At 35.6% G+C, this 11,646-nt stretch overlaps 1 protein-coding gene across 1 annotated transcript; it reads left to right on the top strand.

Annotated features, from left to right (window-relative positions):
- The first annotated feature begins 556 nt into the window (after positions 1–556).
- Positions 557–4,241, top strand: LOC103481299 (gastrula zinc finger protein XlCGF57.1-like). Its single transcript, XM_008436703.1, has 3 exons — positions 557–563; positions 1,701–1,898; positions 2,048–4,241. The coding sequence occupies exons 1-3, from the start codon at positions 557–559 to the stop codon at positions 3,787–3,789; spliced, it is 1,947 nt and encodes a 648-aa protein (XP_008434925.1). The 3' UTR covers positions 3,790–4,241.
- The last annotated feature ends 7,405 nt before the right edge of the window (positions 4,242–11,646 follow it).

Raw genomic sequence — 11,646 nt, 5'->3', positions numbered from 1 at the left:
AAATACATATTTTGTATAGTCAGCGTAGAGATAAATCTAGTCATAAACTAGGGCTGTTGTTAACAAATATTATTGTAAACAAATATAAAACAAAGAATATTATTTATAGTTGGATTGTTACCATAGCTACAATCTGATGCTGTGAGTTTAATCTTTGAGTTTGGATTTTAGGTTGTCCAGTTAAACTGCTCCCCTKTCTCAGATTAAATGTAATACAGAATCTGTTTTAGCAGCAAGAGCGGCCCCTAAATCAGATTCTGTTTAAGACCTGTTAAGGAAATGAATAAGTCTTACCTAAGGTGAAACACTGAGTCAATGAAGAACACATCAAAATGCATTTTGATTATTATTTTATTATAAATTAGGCAAAGAATATAGCAATGGGGTAGTCCAGGGAAGTGAGGAAAAGGGCATCGCTTTCAATATCCACCAGCTCTCTTACAGAGATGGGAGAAAAAGGGAGAATCCCACCAGTTTCAGTTTACTGTGATCCTGATGGTTCAAACCCAGTTCAGAAATACCCTTTATTATGCGTTTCCAGCRAACTGCCTCCARCATGAAGGGTGCTTTATAGCTTTGATTGAAATAAAACRAAGTTTTKACATAACRGGCCTCATACAGCCTTGGACCAGCCCTGCATGATGACATAAATCKGCTGCATTGTGCAGAAATGCGCAACAAATGAGAGATTTAATTAAATTCTCCTAATGTGGTTTTAGCAGCTCTTCCATTTGGTGTCTGTCGAGTTTTTTTAATAGAAACTGTTTTGGTTGCCCGAGCTTCATGGRATGAGTTTTTCAGAATCCGATCTCCACTCGGCCGTGCGCACAAACTMTGGTTCAATCAATCAATCAATCAAATTTTATTTGTATAGCACATTTCAGCACCAAGGCATTTCAAAGTGCTTCACATAATTAAAATAAAAACAGCATGTGACTGTGAATAAACAGTTAGACAAATATTTTTTTAAAGAAAAAGAAAAAGGTTAAAAAAGATAAAAACATTAAAAACATCAAAGACATCAAAACCTGTAATTTAGCCAAAACAGTTGGGTTTTAAGTTGAGATTTAAAGGCACCCAGTGTTTCAGTTGTTTTACAGTTTTCTAAGCAAGTTGACCAAGCATTTGATATGATTTGATCCATGGTGTAACTGGAAAAATAATAACATAAAATGACTATGAAGAGAGTGCAAAGCTCCACAACGTTAGTAGTTAACTCTGTGCGATTCGCACTGAGGTAAACGTAGAGCAACAGAGCAGGAGGTAGAAGGGCTGTGATTGGTGGAAGTTTACATGCATCAACTATAAACTCATCTTTTAGGAATAATTCTGCTCCACCAGTGAAACGCTCATAACAACAGAGACGTTTGCAGTGCTGTTTATTAACAATGGAAAAAATAAAATAATTATTATTTTTTTAATTAATTAAGAGTTAAATGTGGGATTAAAAAAAGCACAAGCAAATTTTTTTACTCATGGTCTGAAGATAAATTAAACCTGTRCTTAGAATTACTAAAATCATTCATTTGACCAGAAAACATGGTGAATGTCCATAATACATTTTGTCTGAYTTTCATACATAAAAATGTGTAATTTTAGATTAATCTAAGAAAAGGTTTTTCAAATGTATCAATGAATTAAAGTGAAGTATTCATAGTTTGACTCCAAACTAAAAGTTTTTGGTTTGTGTTTTGGTCCAGATCTCTGTCAATGCTGCGTGAGTAAAGAGGACGGGGTTCACAATGAGTTCGGCAACCAGGAGGGGAACTCCACTTTAAAACGAGAGGAACCAGAACCTCTGCTGATAAAACAGGAACCAGATGCTCTACAGATAAAACGGGAGCAAGAAGAACCAGAACATCAACTGTTCAAAGAGGAAGAGAAGCAACTCTGCATCTGTCAGGATGAAGAGCAGCTNTTTCATACATAAAAATGTGTAATTTTAGATTAATCTAAGAAAAGGTTTTTCAAATGTATCAATGAATTAAAGTGAAGTATTCATAGTTTGACTCCAAACTAAAAGTTTTTGGTTTGTGTTTTGGTCCAGATCTCTGTCAATGCCGCGTGTGTAAAGAGGACGGGGTTCACAATGAGTTCAGCAACCAGGAGGGGAACTCCACTTTAAAACGAGAGGAACCAGAACCTCTGCAGATAAAACAGGAACCAGAGGCTCTACAGATAAAACGGGAGCAAGAAGAACCAGAACATCAACTGTTCAAAGAGGAAGAGAAGCAACTCTGCATCTGTCAGGATGAAGAGCAGCTTGTGCTGAAACAGGAGACTGATGACATTTTGGTGAATCCTTCTAATGTGCAAATAATCCACAATGAAATAGAACAACAGAGGAACCAACTCATCTCTCATGACTCTGCTGAGGATGAGAACCAGGATCAGGAGAAAAGCAAAYCTGAAGACCCAAGAAACAGAGATGAGAAGCAGAAACGAAATGAAATATGTCAGAAAACCAAACARCARAAAGGTAAAACTGAGAGTTCAAAACAAAAAACACACAAGAAAGCTCATCCAGAGCAAAAATTATATTCTTGTAAAATTTGTGATAAATCCTTTAATCAGGCACGTTTGACAACACACATGAGAACTCACATGGGCAAAAAGCCCTTCACATGTTCAACTTGTGGAAAAAGTTATGACCACAAGACTGCATTAATTTATCATATGAAAGTTCACTCAGSTGAGAAACCTTTCTCTTGTGTGACCTGTGGAAAAGGTATGACAACCAAATCTAATTTAGTTCGTCACATGAGGATTCACACAGATGAGAATCTTTTCTCATGTACAAGCTGTGAAAAAAGGTATAGCAGTAAATTTTGTTTAACTCGTCACATGAGTAGTCACACAGGTCAGAAGCCTTTCTCATGTGAGTCTTGTGGAAAAGGCTTTCGATCCAATTCTGATTTACTTCTTCATATGAAGATTCACACAGGTGAGAAACCTTTCTCTTGTGTGACCTGTGGAAAAAATTTCACAACCAAATCTAATTTASTTGTTCACATGAGGACTCACACAGGTCAGAAGCCTTTCTCATGTGAGACTTGTGGCAAAAGATTCACAACCACATCTAATTTAGTTGTTCACATGAGGACTCACACAGGTCAGAAGCCTTTCTCATGTGAGACTTGTAGCAAAAGTTTCCGCTCTCAAATCAGTTTAACTCTTCACATGAGGACTCATACAAGTGAGTGGCCTTTCTCTTGTGGGATCTGTGGAAAAGGTTTCCATGAAAAAAGGTTTTTAAATGATCACAAGAGTACTCATACAGCGGAAAGGCCTTTCTCTTGTGGAACTTGTGGAAAATGTTTCCATCAAAAAGCCATTTTAACGTCTCACATGAGAACTCATACAGATGAGAAGCCATTTTCTTGTGAGACTTGCGGAAAAAAGTTCAGCCAAAAATGGCATTTAGCTTCCCACATGTGGACTCATACAAGTGAAAAGTCATTTTCTTGTGAGACTTGCGGAAAACGGTTCAGCCAAAAAAGACATTTAACTTCCCACATGTGGACTCATAGAAGTGAGAAACCATTTTCTTGTGAGTTTTGTGGAAAAAGTTTTCAACAAAGAAGATATTTAAATGATCATAAGGGGACTCATACAGGTGAAAAACCTTTCTCATGCAAGACTTGTGGAAAAAGTTTCCGTTGGCAAAGCAGTTTAACTCATCACATGAGGACTCATACTGGSAAGAAGCCTTTCTTATGTGGGACTTGTGGAAAAGGCTTCAGTTATCGGAGCAGATTAACTGATCACATGAGGACTCATACAGGATGAACAACATTATCTGACCCTCAGGCACCAAGACACTCAGTAACTTAATGTTTGGAAGCAGAGTAATTACAGCTGGGTAACATTTCTACATTATAGCAACTTGGAGAAGAAAAGCATATAAAATAGGATGTTTATCTAAAACAAACTTTCACTGTATTTTGTCAGTTTTTCATTTAAAATATTAAGTGAGATATTAAAAGCTTACAAAGTTATGCATGCATTTTTTATGTTTTTTTTTGTCTAGTGAGATATTAACTCATGAAGTAACAATGGATTTGAATGTTTTCAGATTTAGATTTGTAAAGCTGTTATTTTATCTTTGTACTTTGTTTTCCATCATTAATTTTGGTCAGAGGATGCATGTTAGCTGTTACTATATGAACTTGGGTAGGTATATTTAGATTCAAGGTTTTATTCTAAAATTGAATCTAAATAAAGACACGTATGAAGTCTGATTGTGTTTAATCTTTTATTGTTTCTACGTTACATTTTGAATGTTTCTGGATTGCAATTATATTCAGGCATGTGATTCACCCGTGGTTGTTTAAAGTTTGTATTTTATGGTTGGTGTTCTAAACAAATGTCAATAAGAAAGAATATGAATCGAAGGTTAGTTTAAATTGAAACGTTTGCGATAGAAAGCCATTGCGTAGCAGTTTTCAGAAAAGTTAAGTTCGAACCTGAAATTATAATATTAGAAATTATAACACCATATTCTTTGTTGGTGTTTTGTCATTATTGACGATCAATTATGATAAAATAAATTGCAAACACAAGCAGGAAAATTATAGAACAAGTAAATGTGATTTGGGGTGAAACACCGTTTTGCTGCCATATATTTTGATCCAGAAGTAAACTGAAGAACCAGGTTCTGACTCGCATGAATACATAGTCGTCTCATGGAGCGCCGAGTCGTACGTTAAGTCACCGCCATCGGACAGCAGGGCGATGGGAGCTCCTTAAGTCCTGGGTTGTTTGGACTTGTTTCAACCGTTTTACGAAACAAACTGGATTCATTGGCATTACCTTTATGGCAAGCCTTCTTAACATAAATTCGGTTTTGTCTGACTATCCGTAATTACATTCCAGTTATCTAAAAATACATTTTGACTATCCGGAATGGTAATTTGAGATATCTGTGTTTACATTCTGACTAGTAAGAATAATAATTCAAGATATCTTCAATTACATTTTGACTAGTCAAAGTTCCTTTCAAGATATCTCAAATGACGTCTCTGGATCTGTCATTTGACAGGACACATATATGTAATTATGATTTAAGATATAATTCTAAAATTAAAATTTTAAATATCTGATTTAGGAATGACATGGAAGCCCCTTTGTGGTGTCCAAACAGTTGCCTGCAGAATTTTATGCTTCCTGCACAAAACTGTCAGTAAATYCCACAAATTAGAAAGAGCTCGACAATGTTGGAAATGCTAAACTATAAGACTGCTTCTGATATCTGCAAAGAATTTCCTGTTTATTCATTTCCGACGAACCGAATGCACTTAAAAACAGCTTTGAAAAGCTAAAATTGCTATCAACCCATTTTCAACATGAAAGTAGTGCATTTTGAAACATCTTTTTTTGTTTTCTCTATTTTTTATTGTTTAATTAAACTTTCAAATTGCTATGTAAGTCAAGAACGTTTTGACTGGACGGAATACTAATTCAAGATATCAGTAATGTCATTCTGACTAGTCCTCCGCACACAAAACACGATACACACACTGTTGGTGACAAAAAAAACGCTGTACATTATATTCATAAGCTAAATTATGGAAAATCAGTCGATATATTAAATGTGTTTTAGCCATTTTATTGCCGGYGTWCAGACAGGACGAACATGCTCTCATATAATGGCAGCCARTGCAGTTAGCGAGMGGTTGAGCAATCCCAGGTGAGGCTCGGCTCGCTACTGCCTCACCGGCTTCGCTTCCAAGCATTTGAATGGGAAAATACAAAAATCCAGCGACTTTGAAGAAAAACTAATCAGAATTGATTAAGCTAAGCAAAACATAGGTACTTTATAGTACAAACCACAGGGTGAAAATGGCAATATAAATGATTTTATTATTATATAACATTTTGCAATGATGGCAGGTGAGGCTCTGCCTCACTTGCCTACTCTGACTGCATGTCACTGATATATATGTATATATAGATTTTTTTTTTTTTTTATTAGTAGAAGAAGAACATTTTCAGGATGTACAATTTGGGGGTTAATAAGTACACTTGGACAGTTCCTACTCTATAAACTGATGGTAATTTGTTAGAAGAGTCTCTGAAGCCAAAAATCAAGGAAATGAAAAGATGAACATGTGGATGTGGATGGATGACGATCAGCTCAGTGGTTGATCATAAGGTTCATCTCTTCAAAATCATTCCCGTTTATTTCTATGTCCTCTAATTCATCCATATTTCCGATTAGACCTGTAGGATTGGAAACGCACGGAAGTCAACATGGACCAACAACAAAACGCAGAACAGATCCAATAAAGACAGTAAATGACACTCACCTGGGAATTGTCTTCCAAAACGTATAYAAGCCGGAATTACAAGGGCAAGGCAAACAAGTGGTAGAACTACACCAACTATTTTAAGCTGTTTCTTATCTGAAATGAAACACAAAGTATTTTTTTATGTAACATCTGCTGCATATGAAATATTGCTAACAAGATGAACATTGATGCAGATGATCAAATTTTAATGAGATTAATAAAGTTTCTTGAAGTTATTGTTTTTGCAAAAAACGCTTTTGCATAAATAGGAAATTTCTTCAAATGATTGATCAGGCTGTAGCCTATACGGGGATAATCGTGGTTGCCATGGTAACGGCCAACCCACCTGGAGTAGCTCTGAGTCGAGGCTTCGGTGTGTTCAGAGACGCAGACGTGTCTCCRAGAGAGGTTTTGGTCACGTTCAGGACRAACGTTACTGTGGGAGAAAACGGTTTCATCCATGATGAAACAACAGAGATCAGGTTTAATGAGCTGCAAGCAGAGAGTGAGATCTGCTGGATTACCTGAAGTCTGCAGCTCCCATTTCCTCAACACCTGGTTGTAAGCAGCCAGGTCACAGCGGTAACTTCCAGAGTCTTCAGTCCTCAGTCTGGACAGGTGGAGTCTGAGTCGTCCTCCTCTCCCRTCACTCTGGACCCGTCCTGAAAAYTGTCCATCCTGAGACTCTGGGACCTCAGCTCCGTTTATYCTTCGATACAGGACTTTAGGAGGACTCAGCAGGAGAAAACAGATCAGTTTGGTGAGGGTCGTGTTGGKCTGGGTCAGGCTGTCCCAGCCRAGGGTGAAGTTGTCGTCTTCCTCTGTTTCGTGAACAGGTGGAGGCGTTTCACCTGCAGAGAAACGTCAGCCATCTTAACCGTGTCGCCACAAGGAAGGTGTGGCACCTGCAGCAGCAACARCAAACCCAGAGTTTGCATGAAAACTCACCCTGTACAGTGCAGGTCAGGGGAAAAAGGAGGAGGAAAAAAMTCATTTTCTCAGGGTCAGAAGAACWAAAACCAAAGAGACGTTTCTGCAAAACAAAGAGGAACATTTCAKKRTTTTTTTTTTKTTTTTTTTTTYAAATTTCAAAGTTTAATTAAGCTGGGTAACTGTTAGAAAGTTGTCAATTGTTGGCCAATAAAAGCAGAAGCTCAAAAGTGAAAATCATTAGATAATTAACATTTCATCATGTTAAAGTCATGAAATTAACMAGAAATAATRTAATATTTCACAGGCCTTTCCCACATAAAGTTCAGTTTAGCATTAACAATAAGCTCAATAACATRTTGCTCAATAAAAAGRAAGTCTTTTRCCTAATTTCAGTAAATTAAAGAAGTGAAAACAGTCTAAACAGAATTAAGTTTTTAAARGTCAAAAATCGGCTTAGTTTCTGAATATTTTAATTTATTACAGTCWGTACCGTATTACTAGTTCTTATTCTCACACCTTGTGTTTTGAAAGGAGAATCTTTATTTCCAATAAACTGATGAAAACAGGAACTTATTTTATCATTGGATCTGTTGAGTCCAGTGAGGAAGGGAATGTTTATCRATGGATTAAAGAAMACRCAACATGGCAGCTCAAATTATTACACCTTGCAGGATATCATTCGCTTCATTAAAGTAGATTAGAGGGAGATTAAATTTAAAAAAATTACTGTTTTGTTTGGATATTATGAAAACAACCTCACACAAAATGCAGCAACAAATAAAAACCAGAGAAGTTTCTGTCAGCATCTCATAAAGCAGGARCAAACCCAGAACGTTCGTTCTTATAGCGGCTCCAATGAAAAACTTTCTACTCTGAGTCGGAAGATGTCAGTGAAATGTTGTCAGATGTTTTGAATCCTCCACCTGCAGTTTTTCCAGGAACCTTTTGGTTTGTTTTTGTTTGTCAGCTGTAGCCGGAATCCAAGAGCTCGTCGTAACGTGATCCGAGGCGGAAAAACAGGTTTGACTGCGGCTCTTTCTCAGGGTTCATCGCTCTCAGGTCTGACCTGAAATGACATCACAACATTTGCCATCTTTAAACCTGTTTAACTTGTTTTTAATCACCGTAAGAAGGACCTTCTTTCAGCTGTTTACTCTGTGAAACCGCTTAACTGCTAATTCGGTTATTGTGAAAGAATAACAAGAGAGACAAAAATGAAACTAGTTCAATAAAAACTATGGAAGAATGAGTTATAGGAGTCACATTAACATGTTAATGATTTGACTACATGGTTATGGATTTCTGTATTATTAACCAGAAATTATGTAATATTTCACAGGCCCTTCCCACATAAAGTTCAGTTTAGCATAAACAATAAGATCAATAACATGTTGCTCAATAAAAAGAAAGTATTTTGCTTAATTTCTGTAATTTAAAGAAGTGAAAACAGTGTAAACAGAATTAATTTTTAAAAGTCAAAAATCAGCTTCGATGGATTAAATTGAATGCCTGTGTAAACAAATAACATTTTCATAGAGCTCTTAAAGAAAACTAAAAGCTTCTATTCTTTGTAAGCTCAATGTTATTTACAAACTTCCTTCCTAATTTTCTTTTTTAGAACATACAGAAGTATGTATGTTCTAAAAAGAAGTAAATTTTTCAGTAGTTATGTCAAACAAACCTGTCTGTTAAAAATTCTATCCAGAAAAATATAATAAGGAAGCATCTGAAAAGCAACTTTATTAACTTTAAATCTATTTTAAAGTAAAAAAGTTTCAGATTCTTACTTTGTAGTCGAGTGTTGAGCTGATCCTTCTCACTGTGRTTGTTATTAATGTTTTCAGCAGGAGAGAYGAACAGGCAGTGAATGAGGAAAGTCCCGTAATGAGGCGATTATCTGCATTTGTTGCATCAGATTCACTCGTGACCAGGAAGGAGCTGAGTTTCTGTCAACAACATGAAGGTTTAAGYCTCAGGTTACAAACTGGTGTTTCTGCTGTTAAGAGAATAAAATCATCAACTTCTGGCTCGTTATATTCTCTTTTGCTCCCGGATTCAATGATTCCATGCCTGGAAACAAAAGCCACACAGAGATGACAGCGTCACAATAATCAGCATTTATTCAAGACAGATGCATACTATCACCAGAAAAACACATCAGATGACATCAGAAACGTCAGAGCACAAACAACATGAGAATTTACCTGAGAAAGGAAAAAAGATGGAAACGACAGACAGACAAAAGGCAAAGACGTCTTTGGAGAATTGCAAGAGCAAATCTAATTTTTTACTTTGTGTAGAAAGTTTTATATTCTTGTATTTAATTTATTCAAATAAGACGTATCTTTGCTCATCCAACCAGAATCTGTCTCTGACCCTTTTTAAAGTTAGAAACTCCCTGCAATTTGTTCACAAGATCAAACACCAGTTTCTCCATTATCTAAATAAGGCGAAAGCTGACTCTCCTGAACTCCTGCTGCTTCGTGGCTTTCACAGATCAGCGTGAAAAGCTGGAACTTTTCCTGATGTATTTTCCCACCCAGACAAGGGGCAGATCAAAGATCTTGGCAAACAATCTGCTTTAACTACAGGTAAAATAAAGGTCAATATGCCAGATTAAGTTATTAATTCTAAAACTATAATTAGGCTATTTCAATCAAAACATGTTAAGTTTTAAATCTAGCATATTTTAAATTTATTTTCTTAACACTGCACAAGTTAAATTAAACAAAGACCATTTCACAAAAATTTATTAAAACATCAAATTAACATATTGTAACACTACATGGTTGTTCTAAACATGTTGCTACATCTGAGATAAATATTTGTAACATTGTAAAAACATTTTTGTACATTTGACAGGATAGTTTTGGTACAAATGTAGAAGCAAAGAGGTTTGCTGTGAAACGCAGATTATTCAGATAGTAAAAACTGCAACTGTGATGTTTTTATGAATGAAACTGAAGGCCACTGCATTTTATTTCAACTCATGCTCAAACTGTTGTGTCAAATGTTTAGTATATTTTTAACATTTGGAGTTATTTCAGCCTTTGAGGAAGAATAAACTTCTTATTTTCAAAAACCCAAGAAAGAAATGAGATGATTAGTTTAATAAAATGTTTCATTTTAATAAAACAAGATAATTCAGCTGTATGACTGGCTGATAAATCTAATCCTATGACCAGTCTTGTGTGACCATAATGTTTCACTCTAATGCAGATGTGAACAACAGCGACTCAAAATTACTTTTCTTTCAACAGCACAACAAAATAAACCGGTTTCACATCTCTATCCACACAACCCAACAGGAAATGTATCTTTTTTTTTTACTAGTGGGAAAAATACTAGAAACAAACAGACGTCACACACGTGAGTCAAAATGCTGTTAGGTTTAGAACTGGAACATATTATTATAATTCATTTTAAAGCAGCAGAGTTATAAGTTTAAAACAAAGATTGTCCAATGTAGCTGTAGACTCTGTTAAATAATATCAGATACAGTATGTATGTATTATATTGTCCTGGGCTTGTATTTTGATCATCAGGTTTCATTTATTAAACCTGATGTAGAAAAGAAGAGGAATGACAGACGTCTGTTTGAGCCAAATCCTGACGAATCTTGGACCTAAAGTTTTGTTGGTTAAGTCAAATTAAAACTTAATTAAAGTCCTCAAGGTTTGTGGATTTTAAGTTTTGTATCCCCAACATATTTTTTCATCTCTTCTTTCTGATAAATACAATAAAACCAAAGATCAGAACAGATATGACAGGAATAGACATCAGTCCAAGGTTGGCGGAGGTTTGTTTCCTCTCTGGTCCGGTTCTCACTGTGGGTCCGACAGCAGGAGCTTCTGAAAGAAGTCAGGAAAACGTTCAGGAGAGACTCATTTGGTGGCACATTTAGCATAGAAATACAACATGCCTCTTTCCAAATCCAATTTTAATTTTTTCTAAAACAGAAATAGAAAATGACAGAAAAGATTTTTTTTTAAAGTGTCTTTTGTTGATCTGAAATCAACGACCCGATACATGCTAACATCATCAGAGCACTGGTGGGAAAAAAAGAAAGGTTTTTTTGACAAATAAAATTTTCAGAAAAAGAAAATCAATAATCAAAATGATTTTATCACCCAGTTGAAACAAACACTTAAGACAATCTTATGAAGTCATGATTTCTCCATATGCTTCAAATGCTTTTTAACAGTTTTATTGAAATATACCTTAAAGATTTTAAAAGTTACCTTAAACTAAATATAAACCACAAATAATAAATAAGGACAAACTAAATGTTTCTCTAATCCATGACTCTTCTGCATGGCTAACAGAGCAGTCAAGGTTTTGACCAAAATGTCCCTTTAATAAGAGCAAAACAGCTCGACAGAAAAGGAGATAAACCACCATGTTGTGATTTAAATTCTGTTTT

The sequence above is a fragment of the Poecilia reticulata genome, linkage group LG2 (genome assembly GCF_000633615.1).
Source record: "Poecilia reticulata strain Guanapo linkage group LG2, Guppy_female_1.0+MT, whole genome shotgun sequence".
NCBI classification, from domain to species: Eukaryota; Metazoa; Chordata; class Actinopteri; order Cyprinodontiformes; family Poeciliidae; genus Poecilia; species Poecilia reticulata.
Note: the sequence above shows the minus strand (reverse complement) of the source record. Positions and strands in the feature narration are given on the sequence as shown.